General features: G+C 46.4%; 1 protein-coding gene across 5 annotated transcripts in view; it reads left to right on the forward strand.

Annotated features, from left to right (window-relative positions):
• LOC147124655 (uncharacterized) overlaps positions 1-19,821 on the forward strand; it is a 176,738-nt gene that overhangs the window by 92,247 nt on the left and 64,670 nt on the right. For all 5 annotated transcript variants that reach the window (XM_085991062.1, XM_085991090.1, XM_085991079.1 and 2 more), the window contains 2 exons: positions 7,164-7,337; positions 16,609-17,396. In XM_085991062.1, coding sequence (XP_085847188.1) covers positions 7,164-7,337; positions 16,609-17,396 — 962 coding nt within the window. The remainder of the gene's footprint in view (positions 1-7,163; positions 7,338-16,608; positions 17,397-19,821) is intronic.

Consider the following 19,821-nt stretch of genomic DNA (forward strand, 5'->3'; position numbering starts at 1 on the left):
GGCAAACCATCAGCTTGCTGAAGATGCGCTTCAGATGCCTGGATAGATCAGGTGGAGCCCTACAGTACTCAGCAGCCAGGGTCTCCAGAATCGTCGTGGTTTGCTGTGCACTCCACAACATGGCACAGCGTCGTGGCTTGCAGATTCCTGAGGACCAAGTGGCTCCTCACATACCCTCGTCAGATGATGATGAGGAGGAGGGCGAGAACGAGCATCCTGCAGAGGCCCATCAACCAGCGGCAGCATTACGTGAGAACATTGCTGCACTGGATGCAAGGAACGCACTCATCCTGGCCAGATTTGCTTAGCCTAGTAAATCAAACTCTTGCCTCCCAACTTCTTACCTGAGCATCAACAATGGCCAAACCCTGCAGATTCCGAGCTATTTGACCAGTATCCTGACAACTGCAAGTAATCCTAAGCCCTCAATGTGAAAGCCCCATTCGTGAAATGACACACGCCAGAACTGCAGCAGTTGCCATCAGAATTTTTATGCAAAACAAACAACTGATGGCATTTTTACAAAATACACAACATTTCACCCAAGTGACTACCCTTGTGACTATTTGTGCTTTATTTTCCTCTTACGCGTGCTCATACGTAGTGGTTCCCCTGTGGCTTCAGCAGATGTGGAGGCCCCTTGCTCACTTTCCTGCTGCTCCTGTCCCAACACCTTTGGCGGGCGTCCTCTGGGGTTGTGAACCTGTGAGGGCTCGTCAACAGTCTGCTGCTCCTGCGGCTGTGCAGGAGTTGAGACGTCTATCTCAGTTGGGTGTGGACTCCGGCGCGGCTCTGACCGAGGGCTCTGCAGTGGCATGGAAGTGTGAGCGCTTGGAGAGGAGCCCCCACTTCCTTGAGGTCTGCCACCAACCTCCCTCTCGTGGGTCAGGTCCCCCTCAGTGCCTGCAAGTGGCTTGAGAGCACCTTGCTGCACATCAGGGGGGCCATGGGGACCCATATCTGCAATGGCAGTCTGACTCAGAAGGACTTCCATGAAGGTCTGGTTTCTCTGTTCAATAGATGCCCATCGCTCTTCAAAAGATGTCATTCTATTCTGAACACTCACCATGTTTTCCATACCCTGGCGACTAACCTCCTCCATGGCCATAGCCCTCCTCTCCTCTACCGTAGCCCTCCTCTCCTCTACCGTAGCCCTCCTCTCCTCTACCGTAGCCGTCCTCTCCTCTACGGTAGCCAGCCTTACCATGGAGGCAGCAATCATTTCCACGTAGGTAGCCATGCTTTCCGTGTTGATGCGCTCATGCGCCACTGACTCCACAAAGGCTCTGCTCATGTTCGCTATGGACTCCTCCATTCGCTCCACACTCGCAGCGACCCTGGAGACAAAACCTGCCAGAGACTCCTGCATCTGTGCATGGAGTTCCATCACCTCTGATCTTATGGATGGACCCAGAGGCTGAGGGTCGACATGCAGCTGAGCCGAGCTGGCAGAGTCCTGCGCCCTCCGACTAGGACTCTCCACTGCTGTCCCTGGCTCCACAATCTGCTGATGCTCACTTGTGAGCTGTGATACACCAGGTGACAACTCTACTCTGTGTCCCGAAGGTCCCACCGAGGTGTGAATGTCTGCGCTGGTGCTGGGTGCGCTTATTTCTGCTGACGCTGCGCCCTCAGATGTTGCAGATTCCTCTGAGGAGTCTGGCATCTCGGGTTCTTCCTCCTGCACACTGAGGATGGGGGCTCTCTGGTCCTGTGGGGGAGTCAAGGAAAAAGTTAGAGATGTGATGCCAAGATTACATGCACATTGCATTTTGCAGATGATCATAAGTCCATATGATGTAGCTTCAGAATCATTATCAGCGACTCATGCAATGCCAGTGAGAGAGATGGGAAACTATTCTGTCACCAGCTTGCGGGGATGCACCTGTCTGTCCAAAGTCCAAAGATGTGCGGGTTAGGTTGATTGGCCATGATAAAAATTGACCCTTAGTGTTAGGGGGGATTAAATACGTGGGGTTACGGGGATAGGGCTTGGGTGGGATGGCTGTCTGTGTAGGGACCGGGTGCTAGGGTTTGGATGATCAGCCATGATCTCATTGAATGGCGGAGCAGGCTCGAAGGGCCGAATGGCCTACTCCTGCTCCTATCTTCTATGTTTCTATGTCCTTCCCCAACTTCCGCATCTGTCAGCCCCGACAATCTCCAGGACGGTTTCCTCCCAGGCGGTGAGCTGGGCTAATGAGGGCGGCCCTCCTGTCCTGGCTCGCTCTCTTTTGTGCTCTCTTTTCCTGCAATGAGGGAGACAATTGGAGGTTGAGTGAGAATGAAGGAGTGAGTGCAGAGATTGCATAGCATAGATACTTAGAAGGAGACAAAGATGGAGTGAGGTTGCAAGACCAAGGGCCCTCCCTGTGTGTTGTCAGTTGTGTTCAAAGCATCAGAGTGAGAGGGAGTGTGAGGGCTGCATGGTGGAATAGTTATGTGAATGTGAGCAGAGAGAGAGGGAATGGGTAAGGGTGCATGGATGTGAGTGTCAAGTGGGATGTGGAGGAAGAGATTGCTAAAGCTGAGTGCTGGTGAGGAAAGGCAATGGGGATCAGACTGAGGGTGATGGAAACTTCATACAGTACTTTTCCAGTGCGATGAAGGTCATGGAATCTTTTCCTGCACTGCATCCAGGTGTGCTGTGTGAGCCCCAAGGAGTTGACTTCCCCAGCCACCTGTAGCCACACAGCCTTGGTCTGACTGGGAGGCCTCTTCCTCCCTGAAGAAGGGAACAGGACCTCCCTGTGGGCCCTAGCACCATCCAGCAATGCCTGGAGTGAAGCCTCATCAAATTTTGGGGTAGTTCTTGCCCTCCCGCTGGCCGTTGCTCCTGCAGGCTCCTGTGCCATCTTAATGGTAAAGTTTGGAAGCCTGCAGAAGAAGCAAGGCTTGCTGTGGACCTTAAAAGCAGCAGCAATGATGACGTCATATTCTGCGACTTTCTGACTGGAAATACTGAATTGCCAAGGCTTCCCACACGTTGGAAATCAATTGGCCAATTGAGTTAAAATTGCCCACAGAGAGTGTGTTTCCACATGTGGGGAAGAGGAAAACCAGAGGCCATCAATATAAACAGTCACTAAGAAATCAAATAGGGAATTCAGAAGAAACTTATTTACCCAGAGAATGGCGCAAATGTGGCACTCGCTACCACAGGGAGTAGTTGATGCGAATAGTATAGATGCATTTAAGGGGAAGCTAGATAAACATGAGGGAGAAGGGAATAGAGTTATGCTGATAGTTAGATGAGAAAGGATGGGAGGAGGCTCGAGTGGTGCATAAATGCCAGCATGGACTGGTTGAGCCAAATGACCTGTTTCTGTGTTGTATATTCTATGTAATTCTATGCAAGAATCTCCCTAGACCTGCTACCAAATTCAATACCAATGACAGATGGTCCAACTTCGATATTGTTGAAACATTTTGAATGTCTTGATTCAGGTTCTCTTTCCCAATACTCTTCACTCGTGCCCACCACATCAGGCACCTCCTTTTAAGCAAGTGTTTCCTATAAACTGGAACTAAACCTTACTGTGTTTAAAAAATATGGGCTATACAGACCACCAGGCAGGCAATTTTCCTTTTTGCTATAAACCTGCCACTGGATGGTAGTAGGATTCCACCACATCTTGCACCATTTTGGAAGACACTTTTTTTTTGTGATTGGCTAATTTATTAATCAGATTTGTTTATAAAATGGGAAAAAAAAGTAATGCAAGTGAGGTATTACGCAGTAGCATAATCGAACCATAGCTCTGGGGACTGGTGTAGGGGCAAAATTTGGGGAAATGCCTTTTCATCTCACTATTTAATTTTATCTTTCCTTCATGGGCTCGTCTTCCTAAAGAAAATTCAGGCATAAACCATGGTTTTGTAAAGAAATCGATCATTTTTTATATACTAGAAAATCAACGTTAGAATTAAACATCTTCGGTTCATGCACAATTTAGTTAACAGTAATAAAACACCTTCTGACTCTAAAATGCATACCTGTTTGGAAAACAAAAGTCTATCTTGGACTAACTCAAAAACAGAAGTTTATATACTCGTATACCGAGGCTTGTCGAGGGCATCTAAATATAGTAATGGACATGGTTGTGGTGTAGCATGTTTTTTTTTCAGGCCTGCCATTCCAGAAGCAATCTGTAAACCTGCATTCAGGTAGAAAGCAGTGAGGTAGCAGAGCAGTGATAAACGGTGAGCAATGCCAGGGGCGATCAGCCATACATTGAAGTTTTCTGCAATGATGGCACCATTTTTCTTTAGCTAGCTGATACTATCTTTCAAACATAGGATTAAGAGGTGGCCCCCAAGCAGAAAGGTTTGAAAACTGTTCTATTATCATTTGGCCTTGGGGAGGAATCAAAAGATTTAAGTTTAGGATTAGCAAAAACCATGAAAACCTAAGCATTGGGGAATCTTTTATAAACCTTTTATAAATCACTGGTTTGGCCTTGGCTGGAATAGTGTCCAATTCTGGGCACCACACTTTAGGAAGAATGCCAAGGCCTTGGAGAAGGCGCAGAGGAGATTTACTAGAATGGCACCAGGGATGAAAGACTTCAGTTAAGTGGAGAGACGAGAGAAGCTGGGGTCCTTGGAGCAGAGAAGGTTAAGGGGAGATTTGATAGAGGTGTTCAAAACCTTGAAGTGTTTTAATAGAGTAAATAAGGAAAAACTGTTTCCAGTGGCAAAAGAGTCAGTAACCAGAGGACAGAGTTAAGAAAAATTGGCAAAAAACCAGCGGGGAGATGAGAATTTTTTTTACTCAAGTTATGATCTGGAATGCACTGCCTGAAAGGGGAATGGAGGCAGATTCACAAGTAACTTTCAAAAAGGAATTGGATATATACTTGAAAAGCACAAATCATTTGCAGGACTATGGGGAAAGGGCAGGGAAATGGGACCAATTGGATAGCTCTTTCAAAGAGCCGGCAGAAGCGCGAGGGTCTGAAAGGCCTCTTTCTGTGCTGTATGATTCTATGAAATTTAACACATTGACTGTTACAGTTGGGGCACTGTTGTACACTTGTATACTTGATAATCACCACACCCCGCCACACAGTACTGCCCCACGATTATCCACAACTAACCGTCTTCTCAAACCACCCTCTCCTTCCTCATCCCTCACCTCCAACAATAAATGTGAGGAGTTCACGGACTTCTTAGTTAAAAAGATTGACAACATCTGTTCAACTGCTTCTGCTTTCAATTCCCTCCCTTCCCTTTGCTCACCGGACCTTGCTTCCTTTCTGTTTTCCCCCCTGCCTTAACCCTAAATTTGCATATTTCTCTCCTGTCTCCCCTCTTGCACTTTCAAAGCTCATCTGGTCAATGAGACCGACCTCCTGCTCTCTCGACCCTATTCCTACTAAATTGCTGACAACCCAACTTTCCTTCCTGGCTCCCATGTTAGCGGATGTTGTTAACGATTCTCTCTCCTCCGGTATTTTCCCCCTTTCCTTCAAATCTGCCGTCAGCACCCAACTCAAAAAAAAAAAAAAAAAAAAAAAAAAAAAAAACCCTTGACCCCTTCGTCCTTGCAAACCCTTGCCCCATCTCCAACCTCCCTTTCCTCTCCAAAGTTCTTGAACGTGTTGTCGCCTCCCAAATCTGTGCCCATCTTTCCCAGAACTCCTTGTTTGAAACCCTCCAATTAGGCTTCTGCCCCTGCCACTGTACTGAAACTGCTCTTACTAAGGTCACAAATGACATGCTAATTGACTGCGACAAAGGTAATCTATCATTTCTCGTCCTTCTGGCCCTGTTTGCAACCTTTGACATGGTTGACCACAAAATTCTGCTCCAACACCACTCCACTGTCATGCAGCTGGATAGGACTGCACTCGCCTGGTTTAGTTCCTAACTCTTCAGCTGTAACCATAGAATCACCTGCAATGGCTTCTCTTCCCGATCCCTGGCTTCTCTTCCTGATCCCGCACTGTCATCTCTGGTGTCCCTCAACGATCTGTCCTTGGCCCCCTCATATTTCTCAGCTACATGCCCCCCTCAGTGACATCATCTGACAACACATGAGTTTTCACAAGTACTCTGATGATACCCAGCTCTACCTCTCTTGAACCCTCCACCATCTCTATACTATCAGATTGCTTGTCCGACATCCAGCACTGGATGAGTAGATATTTCCTCCAATTAAATATTGGGAAGGCCAAAGCCATTGTCTTTGGTTCACACCACAAACTCCATTCCCTTTCCATTGATTTGATCTCTCTCCCCGGCAACTCTCTAAGGCTGACCAAGTCTGTTCGCAACCTTGACATCATTTGATCACGAATTGAGCTTCCTACCTCTCATCCGTTCTATCACCAAGACTGCCCATTACATCTTTGTAATATCGCCCGTCTCTGCCCTTACCTCAACTTATCTGCTGCTGAAACCTTCATCCATGCCTTTATCGCCTCTAGACTTGACTATTCCAATGCACTCCTGGCCGGCCTCCGTAGTTCTACCCTCGATAAACTTGAGGTCATCCAAAACTCTGCCGCCCGTGTGCTAACTTGTACCAAGTCCCGTTTACCCATCTGCCCTATGCTTGCTGATCTACATTGGCTCCCAGTTAAGCAACGCCTTGATTTTAAAATTCTCATCATTGTTTTCAAATTCCTCCTTGGCCTTGCCCCATCTTATATCTGTAATCTCCTCCAGCCCTGTAATCCCCCTAGACCTCTGCGCTCTGCCTATTCTGGCCTTTTGAACGTCCCTGATTTTAAATGCTCCACCATTGGCAGTGGTGCCTTCAGCTGCCTAGGTCCTAAGCTCTGGAACGCCCTCCCTAAATCTCTCTGCCTCTTCTTCTCTTTCCTCCTTTAAGACGCTCCTTAAAACCTACCTCTTCGACCAAGCTTTTGGTTATCTGCCCTAACATCTCCTTTATAACTTGGTGTCATTTTTTTTTGATCACACTCCTGTGAAGTGCCTTGGGACATTTTATTACATTAAAGGCGCTATATAAATATAGGATACTGTTGGTGTATCAAATTTCTGCAGAAAGCTGCAGCAATTTCTACTTGATAAATTATAGTTCAAGAAATGTGCTTCCTTTTACAGGTTACTCGTTTAAAAACTCTCCTTGCCTCTTAAATGCTAGATTTTTCTTTTGTGTTGTCACTGCTAAGTTCTCAATAACTGTGTTGCAGACCAAGTTTGAATGCAAGTAAAACACCAGCAGTCGTGAACAGCATATGTGTGGATAATAAACAAAATAGATATCCAACTGAGAATGTTGTCCCGTCCACCTCTGGACTTGAAAATCAGAAGAAAGAACAAGCATCTGTGTTTCCTAAGTCGTCATTTTACAGATTTGGGATAAAGTAAGTCTTGATACCTTCTTTATAAGAATGTTATGATTATGATTTCTTAATAGGGCTTACTTTTTTTAATTATTTTAAAAAGGATTTAAGGTCTGATCTAGTAAGGATTAATCACAGCAATAATTTCCCAAGCAGAGAACCAAATGTTTACAACACAGAAGGAAGCCATTTGGCTCACTGTCCCTGTGCTGGCTCTTTTTGCTAGAGCAGTATGTTTGAGTTTTGAAGTCCAAAACTATTTTTCACTAGATGCGCCATGAAACTTTTTTTCTATATTAGAGGCTATATGACATTGGAATCTTTCTCGATTATGGAAAAGTTGCAAAGGAAATATTGTGGAGAGGAAACTTTAAAAAATAAATAAATCTTCAGTTAAGGCTCACAAAAATTATTTCACGACAGTTGTAGCAAGCTCATTATGTTAAGTGGTCAGGACTTTGTTACTTCAGTTTGCAGTTGGGAGGTAAATCTCAAAAAATCATTTTACATTCATTGGAGAAGTACTTTGTTGGAATTTGGGGAAAGGAAGAAGAAAACTAAAGACTCTCTTTTCAAAACTCATATTTTTAACGATTCAACCGCCACAAGGAAATGCAAATTTGCTATAATTTATGGGACACAGTCCAAGAAATGTTCTGCCCTAGTTGATCACATGCTGCGATAATGCAGTCGTAATCTGAGGCAAGTCCTCGTATCTTGTCAAGGCAGCAAGACTTTGACTCTCACATCAGAGAAAGTTCTATTCATGTTTAACTATTTTGGTTTTGCTAATTAGTTTTAAATCCTAATGGTTGAACCTCTGTACAGTCAAAAGCAGTTTTCTTTGCTGCTGAAATAGTTAAGCAAACCCATTCAACACTGCGCTGGATATGGTACCAACCTGCTGATGCTAATGCTCCACTCTTGGTGGACACAACACTGAGCAACCTGCAACTCTTGCAGCATTTATATTGGTGACTGTCTCCTTATAGAATGGTGAGCTCATTTAGACAGTACTCTAGGCACAAGAATCTTGCCTTTGATTTGAGGCACAAAAGTAGACTTGAGCTCAAGAGTGGATTAACTGCCCCTGAACCATTTGAGGGACCAATTTCATAGGACCATGATGAAGGAATAGGCTAAATATATGACCAAGCTTCATCAGGTGAAACACCATTGGGTGTGTGTTGTTGCCATTTCTAACAAGCTCCACAATTAGACAGCAAGAGCTGTTACAAATTTGGGTCTGCCGTATATATTTTGAACTGGTCTACACTGGCGTTTATGCTCCACATGAGCCTCCTCCCACCCCTCTTCATCTAACCCAATCAGCATATCCTTCTATTTTCTCATGTGCTTTTCTAGCTTCCTCTTAAATGCATCTATGCTAGTCGCCTCAACTGCTCCTTGTGGTAGCAAGTTCCACATTCTCACCACTCTTTGGGTAAAGAAGTTTCTTCTGAATTCCCTATTGAATTTATTGGTGACTATCTTATATTTATAGCCCCTAGTTTTGGTCCCCCCACCCCCCCCCCCCCCCCCAACAAGTGGAAACATCTTCTCTGCATGCACCCTATCAAATGCTTTCATAATTTTAAAGACCTCTATCAGGTCATCTCTGTCTTTTTTCTAGAGAAAAGAGCCCCAGTCTGTTCAGTCTTTTCTGATTGTTGTACCCTCTCATTCCTGGCATCATCGTTGTAAATCTGTTTTGTACTTTCTCCAGTACTTCTATATCCTTTTTGTAATATGGAGACCTGAACGGTTCACAGTACTCCATGTGGTTTAACCAAAGTTCTATATAAGTTTAATGTAAGTTTTTCTTTAAATTCTATTCCTCTGGAAATGAATCCCTTTGTTTGCACTTTTTATGGCTTTGCTAACCTGTGTTGCTACTTTTAATGATTTCTGAATCTGCGCCTCTACCCCATTTAGACACTTATTTTCCAAGGCCTCTTTATTCCTTCTACCAAAATGCACCACCCCACAATTAGCTATGTTGGATTAATTTGCCATTTACATTCCAATTCTGCAAGTTTGTTAATGACTTCTTGTATATTGTTGCAGTCTTCCTCAATATTGACTACCTCCAATTTGGTATCAACTGTAAATTTTCATATTGTACTTCCAATTCCCGAGTCCAAATCATTTATGTAACTGGTGAACAACAGTGGTCCCAGCACCGATCCCTGTCGAACACCACTTCACACCTTCCGCCAGTCTGAGTAACTACCTTTAACCCCTATTTTCTGTGTTCTATTCTGTAGCCAACTTGCTATCCATTCTGCTACTTGTCCTCTGACTCCACATGCTCTGACCGTAGTTATGAGTCAACTTTGCAGTACCTTATAATAATAATAATAATAATAATAATAATAATAATAATAATAAATCAGCTTTATTGTCATTGTTTGTGCACAAGTGCAGTACAACGAAATGTAAGCTTGCGGCTCCCGAGAGTGTACATTTTGATTAAGACATTTAACATACATTTGGCTTTAAACATAATAAAGTGCATTGACAGATGTGCAGGCTTTAGAGTTTATTTAGAGTTTATTAGCAGAGTTCAGTAGGATGACAGCCCTGGGAAAGAAGCTGTTCCTAAATCTGGTCATGTGGGTGCGAATGCATCTGTAGCATCTCCATTATCTTTCCTACCACTGAAGTAAAGCTAACTGATCTTTAGTTCCCTGGATTTGCTCTATCTATCCCCCTAATACATATAGTGCCTCTGTTATCACTTCTTTAGCTTCTTTGAGTATGCACAGATGTAATCCATCCAGGAAAGGGGTTTTATCCTCTCTCTAAGTTTGTCTAGTTTATAAATTATTTCTCTCCTATCTATCTTAAATGTTGATATTACCACCTGTGGTAAACCACTTTTATCGTTCACTATCGTTACACTATAGTTATCACTGTTATATCGTTACTCTATGGTTATCACTGTTCACACTGTTGTATCACTATACGAGGTTGCCTCTTGTCACGCTGTTATACCTGGGCTGACCACTGCTGACTCCGCCCATGGCTCCACCTACCTGCCCAGGTATAAAGGTGGTCGACTGGCTGGCATTCCTCCTTGTTGGATCCGATCACCCACGAGGGTGGGCTCTGTTATTTAGCCAATAAAAACCTATAGTTACTTTCTTAACTCGTCGCTTTTCATTGGATGAATTGATAGATATATCAATTTTATTGGCTAAATTTTAAAATGTCGTTACTTGAGCAGCCAAACAACCAGCCAGACGCCCAGCTACAACAGCCACAGCAGCCGGCCTGGCTGCGAGCCCTCCGACCACCGTACCTGGATCTAAACCCACAGGCAGCAAACTCAGCCCTCGACTTCGAACACTGGCTGAGCTGTTTCGAATCCTACCTGGGAGAATCCGGCGTGCCTCAGAGATCCAAGCTAAGAGTTCTGACCGCCCAAGTGAGCCCTAAAGTATTCGCACTCATCCGGGACCTTACTACATACGAGGCCGCCATCAACCTGCTGAAACAACAGTACCAGAGCCCGATAAATTCCATGTATGCCAGACATCTCCTAAGATCCCGCCCGCAACAGCCAGGAGAGTCTGTAGATGAATTTTTACGGGCGCTACAAACACTCGGCAGGGACTGTGACTTTAAAGCGGTAACGGCGGCAGAAAATACTGAAGATAATATCCGCGATGCCTTCGTGAAAGGCCTGCGGTCCGACTACTCACGGCAAAGACTGCTTGAAGCAAAGGACCTCGACCTGAACACAGCTGCAGCCCTCGCTCGCTCCCTAGAAGTGGCCCATCGGGACCTCGAGGCGTACTCCAGGTACTGTAATTCGCGACCCTGGGACTCGGGACCGACCCCGACCGCAATACCCCTCGCAGCGCCGCCCCTGGGACCTACCTCAGCGTCGGCGTCCCGGACCCGATCGGGACCGCCACCCCCGGTACCGGCTGCGACATCGGAGCCCCGCGATCGGGCCGCCGGCTGCTGCTTCTGCGGCCAGGCGAAACACCCGAGGGCGCGCTGCCCAGCGAGAAACGCGACGTGCTCAAGCTGCCTGAAGAAAGGCCACTTTGCTAAGGCCTGCAGAGGGAGATCAACAGAGGCCAGCAGTGCCTCATGCGAGTTGTGGGGGCGGCCATCTTCCATCAAGGCCACAGATGCCAGCATCCCCACGTGAGAGTTATGGGGGCGGCCATCTTTGATCCAGGCAACCGACACCAGCAGTGCCTCATGTGAGTTGTGGGGGCAGCCATCTTCTCCGCCATTTTGTCCAACCTCGTGGGCGCCGCCATTTTACCCACCACACTCGACCGCCACCTTGCCTCCAGACCCGACCACCGCCTCACCCGCAGACTACAGCAGCTCGCTCAGCCATACACTAGCCTCCGTCACACTGGACCAAGCCCGCCCGCATCACCTGTCCAAGTCCATGATGGACATCAAAGTAAGCGGCCACGCCACGACCTGCCTGTTCGACAGCGGAAGCACTGAGAGTTTCATCCACCCAGACACGGTGAGCCACTACTCCCTCACTGTCCGGCCAACGCGCAACCGGATCTCGATGGCATCGAGGTCCCACGCCACAGACATCAGCGGCTACTGTGTTGTGACCCTGTCGGTTAAGGGCACGGAGTATAAAAATTTTAAACTCCTCGTCCTGCCCCAGCTCTGCGCTGCCGTCCTACTAGGGCTGGACTTCCAATCCCACCTCCAAAGTGTCACTCTAGCATACGGTGGACCCCTCCCCCCACTCACAGTCGACAACCAGCAGCTTTTAAACCGCCCACCGCGTAACACCTGCGGCTTATCCACCCTCAAGGTCCCGCCACCTTCCCTGTTCGCTAACCTCACCCCCGACTGCAAACCCGTCGCTACCAAGAGCAGGCGGTACAGCGCCGGGGACAGAGCTTTCATTAGCTCCGAGGTGCAGCGTCTCCTGAAGGAGGGCATCATCGAGGGGAGCACCAGCCCCTGGCGTGCCCAGGTCGTAGTCGTTAAGACCGGCAATAAAAACCGCCTGGTCATCGACTACAGCCAAACCATAAACCGGTACACCCAGCTGGACGCATACCCTCTTCCCCGCATATCTGATATGGTCAATCAGATTGCACAATACCGAGTATTCTCTACCATCGACCTTAAGTCGGCCTACCACCAACTCCCTATCCGCCCTGAGGACCGCCAGTATACCGCCTTCGAGGCGAATGGCCGCCTCTACCACTTCCTTAGGGTTCCCTTCGGCGTCACCAACGGGGTTTCAGTCTTCCAAAGGGAGATGGACCGGATGGTTGACCAGAACGGGCTGCACGCCACGTTCCCCTATCTAGATAACGTCACCATCTGCGGCCGCGACCGGCAGGACCATGATGTTAATCTGGAAAGATTCCTCCGTACGGCCCAACGGCTGAACCTCACCTACAATAAGGAGAAATGTGTGTTTAACACCTCGCGCCTTGCCATCCTCGGCTGCGTAGTAGAGAACGGAGTCATCGGCCCCGATCCCGAAAGAATGCGCCCCCTCATGGAGTTACCCCTCCCCCACTGTCCAAAGGCGCTGAAGAGAACCCTGGGGCTCTTCGCCTACTATGCCCAATGGGTGCCGAATTATGCGGACAAAGCCAGACCCCTCATGAAGTCCACATCCTTCCCCCTTACGGAGGAAGCGTGCGCAGCCTTCTCCCTCATTAAGGGAGACATTGCTAAGGCCACAATGCATGCGGTGGATGAGTCCATCCCTTTCCAAGTGGAGAGCGATGCATCCGACTTCGCCCTAGCCGCTACCCTTAACCAGGAGGGGAGACCGGTGGCGGCCTTCTCGAGGACCCTACAGGGCCCTGAGATCCGTCAGTCGAGAAGGAGGCCCAGGCGATCGTGGAGGCTGTACGACGCTGGAGGCATTACCTGGCAGGCAAACGATTTACCCTCCTCACCGACCAGCGTTCGGTCGCTTTTATGTTTAATAACAAGCTGAGGGGCAAAATCAAGAACAACAAGATTTTGAGGTGGAGAATCGAGCTCTCCACCTACGATTATGATATCTTGTACCGGCCAGGTAAGCTGAACGAACCCCCTGATGCTCTATCACGAATTACATGTGCCAACGCGCAAATTGATAGACTTCAGACCCTCCACAACGACCTCTGCCACCCCGGGGTCACCAGACTTTACCACTTCATTAAGGCCCGCAACCTGCCCTACTCCATCGAGGAGGTCAGGACCATGACCAGGAACTGCCAGACCTGTGCCGAGTGCAAACCGCATTTCTTTAGGCCGGACAGAGCAAGCCTGATCAAGGCCACCCGCCCCTTCAAGCGCTTGAGCATCGATTTTAAGGGGCCCCTCCCGTCCTCTGACCGTAATGTGTACTTCCTCAACATTGTTGATGAGTACTCCCGTTTTCCCCTTTGCCTTCCCCTGCCCAGACATGACCAGTACCACGGTCATTAAATGCCTGAACGACCTCTTCGCCTTGTTCGGGTTCCCAAACTATATACATAGCGACCGGGGCTCCTCCTTCATGAGCGAGGAACTCCGTCAGTTCCTACTAGCGAGAGGTATTGCTGCAAGCAGGACCACCAGCTACAACCCCCGAGGGAACGGCCAGGTGGAAAGAGAGAATGCGACTGTATGGAAGGCCGTCCTCTTAGCCTTAAAGTCTAAGGGCCTCCCGCTGGCAGAAAGTCCTCCCGACAGCGCTGCATTCCATCCGGTCACTACTTTGCACTGCCATTAACGCCACCCCCCATGAACAAATGTTTGTTTTCCCCAGGAAGTCGACTACGGGAACCACGCTACCAACCTGGCTGACCTCTCCGGGGCCCGTCTTGCTGCGAAAGCACGTGAGGGCCCATAAAACGGACCCCCTGGTCGAGAGGGTGAACCTCCTGCACGCCAACCCCCAGTACGCCTATGTGGCATACCCAGACGGGCGGGAGGACACAGTCTCCTTACGAGACCTCGCACCCTCGGGCATTCCGGAGACACCACCTTTACCCCCCCCCCCACCACCCCCCCAATTCCAGCCCAGGTAGACGGCATGCCGGAACCCCACGAGCCTTCGCCGACCACGCAGACACCAGCATTAACACCGGATAACGCAACACCGCCGCTGCGACGATCAGAAAGGCTTACGAGGCCTCCGGACAGACTGACATACCAGAACTGGTAGTACACTTCACCCCGCCGGACTCAAATCTAAACAAGGGGTGAATGTGGTAAACCACTTTTATCGTTACACTATAGTTATCACTGTTATATCGTTACTCTATGGTTATCACTGTTCACACTGTTGTATCACTATACGAGGTCGCCTCTTGTCACGCTGTTATACCTGGGCTGACCACTGCTGACTCCGCCCATGGCTCCACCTACCTGCCCAGGTATAAAGGTGGTCGACTGGTGGCATTCCTCCTTGTTGGATCCGATCACCCACGAGGGTGGGCTCTGTTATTTAGCCAATAAAAACCTATAGTTACTTTCTTAACTCGTCGCTTTTCATTGGATGAATTGATAGGTATATCACCACCTTGTGTCTTCCTAGATCAATAAATGTTCTTTCAGTACTGAATTATGAAAACTATATGTTTATTAGGTGAAAAAATGAGCACATTTAATGTAGAAACTTAGAAATTTGCCTGGTTGCATGAAAATGGAGGATAGGGTGGTCTAGGTACAATTAATTTGCAGATATGGTTTGTCTTTTTAAGAAACGGTATTGCTGTTGCACTTATGGGAAGGCATCTGGAATTGTAGAATTAATGCCTGGCTCACCAGTCTATGCTGCTGGATTGTTAGTACTGCTGCTGATTTCACTGTAGCATTTTCATGATCTTATTTTGCCATCCTGGTCATTTCAGAATGAAGGACACCTGGGGAGGTGGGTTGTACTGTAAGTTTGCTGCAGATGAGTTCAGCTATCTGAAGTGTTGTCTGAAGATCCCAATGGGATATTTGATAATTATAGTTGTAGCATTAGCTTTGTTACACCTGCAATCCTTCCATTCTTCATTTATTTTCAAATAAAGGGTGGCACAGATGTCTGATTTCAAATTAAAACATCTCGAGAGTTCATGAGGAACCTGCTGGCTCTCTGGTGGTGGTTACGTACCTGATATACCTTAAATAGCTACAGAGACTGGTAGTTATAACTCAAACAGTTGGCTTTTAATAGCTTAGAACTGGACAGAACAGAACACACATGTTAGCCTTCTGACCAGCTTCTCAGAAGTGAACTAGGAGGCGGAGCCAGGGGCGAAGTAACAGATCAGGACAATCAATGGCACAGCAGAGTGGTATACAGTATATCAGCATTCCTGGCCAACCAAGAAAACAGCAGGGTTACAATAGATTACAATAGGAAACTATACACAGGTAGAATAAGGTATATACTTATAAGACTTATTTCACCACAGTACCACATTCATATTAAGAGACTAAAATCCCTTTAGTCATTAGGGCACAGATTTGTGTAGAAGTCCGAATGACAACATGGTGCAGGTGACCCCCTGGGCTCTGGAAAGCAGTTCTGTAGAACTGTGTTGCCGCCTTGTGTTATTTGATGTTGGTCAGAGGCAACAGTGGTGATGTCATTGTCTGTGCTAAATTATGCATCTGTCACCACCTTGATGCAGCTAATGCTGCAAATGTCCTCTGCTAGCTTGGTGCATAAAAAACAAGGCCCATGCTGATGTTGGGCAGTGTCACTGCCATGCAGATGTTGCATATTGTCTAGAGGTTTTCTGAAAGGGAATGGCACAGCTCTTGTCACTGCTTCCCTGTTAAAGCTTAGGCACACCCCTATTGCCTAACAGATAACTCCCTGCTACAGTAGTGGAGTGGTGGGATTTAATGCTGTGCCTTGTGTACTTGATGGCCTTTTCCAGCATTTGATGGTTCTGTTGCTAAGTTCAGTACCAGTTCCTATAATGTGCAAAAATCTAGAGTGGAAAGAGATTTTAAAGCAGCTCACCTTTAAATGCAGACTTCTGCTTTCTCACTGCAGCTTCTCCAGTAATGCCTGTCTCAATTAAGTGAGGTGAACATAACAAATGAACAATACTTTAGTTTGGCAATATGAGGCTCTTTGAGCACCTAACCTGCCAGTGTAATTGACTTTTTGCATAAATTGATTTGGCTAACATTTAAAAAATCTTCTCACGACAATTTTAAAATGGATAGTAAGAGAGCATTTTATCATATTCCCAACATTACTGGCCACTATTACACATTTGATTAGGCTTAATACCAACAATACTCTGCAGACTAGAGTAGAAATTGATAACTTAAAAAAAAAATGTCTTCACAGGCCAGCTGTTTCTGCATTACCACAACCAAAACAAGTTATTCCCATTACTTCACCTAACCGTGAGTTTGAGTTTGAATTGGAAGAAGAGGAGAGCTTCTGTTTTGAATCATGGATTACAATACCGAAGAAAGCCATGGTACCAAACCAGGATCCAACTGAACAGGAAAAGAAATCTGTCTCTGATGCAAAGGAAATGAAAAAGAAAGAAAAAAGGCAGAAGACAGATGCAACAAGAAAAGAAGTTGCCATTGAATCAAACAAGAACAATGATGAAAAACAGTTAGCTTGGAACAAGAAAAACAAAGCAAAAAATGAAAATCAACCAAAGGAATCTGGGAAAAGATCTGCATGTCTGTTGAAAAATGATAAAACTAATGCCAATACTCTGAGAGAGCAACAGAAAATACAAAATGAATCTTTATCCCACTCTAAATGTTTGTTGTCTCCCAAACAAAAAAAATTAGGAGAATTAAAACGAAGACCACCAAAGGACAAATCTATAGTTGAATTTGACGGAGCTCAAGAGCAGGGGGAATTAAAAGAACAGCGAGAGGAATTACACCAAGAACCACATTTCTGTGTTGAGGAAAACAGAAACAGAACTGAAAAGTCCAGACTGTCTGAGCAGGGTATGATTACTTCGAAGAAGCTCCCAGAATCTGAAAGTTCAGTAAATTTGCCCGGGGGGCTACAAAGTGATGAAAAGAAATCAAAGCTAACTTTATTTGCAAAACCGGGAACTCAAAGCAAAAAGAGAGCAAAGAAAGAACAGAAACAGAAACCAACAGGTAACTTTTTTTTTTTCATTTGACTATTTCAGTTTTTCCAGTATTTTGGATCTCCTGTTTATTTATATGTTTAAAATTAAAATACAGATATTGTGATCCAATACTTTGCTGCTGAGATTTTGCCAGTCACCACAGCCAACATCAGTAGAGTTATTGTTCTACATATTAATTAACATAGAAACATAGAAGATAGGAGCAGGAGTAGGCCATTCGGCCCTTCGAGCCTGCTCTGCCATTCAATGTGATCATGGCTGATCATCCAAATTCAGTACCCTGTCCCTGCCTTTTCCCCATATCCCTTGATCCCTTCAGCCTCAAGAAACATATCCAACTCTTTCTTGAATATATTTAATGAACTGGCCTCCACCGCCCTCTGTGGCAGAGAATTCCACAGGTTCACCACTCTCTGGGTGAAGAAATTCCTCCTCATTTCAGTCCTAAATGTCCTACCCCTTATCCTTAGACTATGACCCCTGGTTCTGGACTCCCTGGCCATCAGAAACATCCTTCCTGCAGCTAGTCTGTCCAGACCTGACAGAATTTTATAGGTTTCGATGAGATCCCCTCTCAATCTTCTAAACTCCAGTGAGTATAAGCCCAATCGACACAATCTCTCCTCATACGTCATTCCTGCCATCCCAGGTATCAGCCTGGTGAATCTTCGCTGCACTCCCTCCATGGCAAGAACGTCCTTCCTCAGGTATGGTGACCAAAACTGCACACAATACTCAAGGTGCGGTCTCACCAAGGCCCTGTACAACTGTAGCAAGACATCCTTGTTCCTGTACTCGAACCCTCTTGCTACGAAGGCCAACATACCATTTGCCGCCTTAACTGCCTGCTGCACCTGCATGCTTACCTTCAGCGACTGGTGCACAAGGACACCCAGGTCTCTTTGCACTTCCCCTTCTCCCAATCTATTGCCATTCAAATAATAATCTGCCTTCCTGTTTTTGCCACCAAAGTGGATAACCTCACATTATAGTGCATTTGCCATGTTTCTGCCCATTTGCCATGTTTCTGCCCAATCACCCAACCTGTCCAAATCGTACTGGAGTTTCCCGACATCCTCCTCGCAGCTTACCCTCCCGCCCAGCTTTGTGTCGTCTGCAAATTTGGAGATATTACATCCAATTCCCTCGTCCAGATCATTAATATATATTGTGAACAGCTGGGGTCCTAGGACCGATCCTTGCGGTACCCCACTAGTCACTGCCTGCCACTCGGAAAACGACCCGTTTATTCCAACTCTTTGCTTTCTGTCCGCCAACCAGTTCTCTATCCAAGTCAATACCTTGCCCCCAATCCCATGTGCCTTAATTTTGCACGCTAATCTCTTGTGCAGGACCTTATCGAAAGCCTTCTGAAAGTCCAAATACACCACATCCACTGGTTCTCCCTTATCTATTTTACCAGTTACATCCTCAAAAAATTCCAGTAGATTAGTCAAGCATGATTTACCTTTTGTAAATCCATGTTGACCTTGTCCGATCCTGTCACTGCTTTCCAAGTGCTCTGCTATTACATCTTTTATAATAGACTCTAGCATTTTCCCCACTACCGATGTCAGGCTTACCGGTCTATAATTCCCCGCTTTTTCTCTACCACCTTTTTTGAATAGTGGGGTAACATTAGCTACCCTCCAATCCATGGGTACCGTTCCAGAGTCTATCGAGTTCTGGAAGATGATCAGTAATGCATCTACTATTTCTAGGGCCACTTCCTTAAGTACCCTGGGATGTAGACCATCAGGCCCTGGGGATTTATCGGCCTTCAGTCCCATCAATTTTCCTAACACCATTTTTCTACAAATACTGATTTCTTTCAGTTCCTCGCTTTCATCAGACCCTATGTTCCCCGCCATCTCTTGGAGGTTATTTGTGTCCTGCTTTGTGAAGACAGAACCAAAGTATGCATTTAGTTGGTCAGCCATTCCCTTGTTTCCCATTATAAATTCCCCTGATTCTGACTGTAAGGGACCTACGCTTGAGTTCACTAATCTTTTTCTCTTCACATATCTATAAAAGCTTTTACAGTCAGTTTTTATGTTCCCTGCAAGCTTACTCTCATATTCTATTTTCCCTTTCTTAATTAATCCCTTTGTCCTCCTTTGTTGACTCCTAAACTGCTCCCAATCCTCAGGGTTATTGCTTTTTCTAGCCAATTTATATGTCCTCTCCTTGGATCTTATGCTATCCCTAATTTCCCTTGTTAGCCACGGTTGAGTCACCTTTTTTGTTTTATTTTTACGCCAAACTGGGATGAACAAATTCTGTAGCTCATCCATTCGGTCTTTGAATGTTTGCCATTGCCTATCCACCGTCAACCTTTGAGCGCCATTCCCCACTCAATCCTACCCAACTCGCTCCTCAGACCATCGTAGTTTCCTTTATTTAAATTGAGGACCCTTGTCTCTGAGTCAACT

The sequence above is a fragment of the Somniosus microcephalus genome, chromosome 1 (genome assembly GCF_052327205.1).
Source record: "Somniosus microcephalus isolate GS21.2 chromosome 1, FLI_Smic_1.0, whole genome shotgun sequence".
In the NCBI taxonomy this organism is placed as follows: domain Eukaryota; kingdom Metazoa; phylum Chordata; class Chondrichthyes; order Squaliformes; family Somniosidae; genus Somniosus; species Somniosus microcephalus.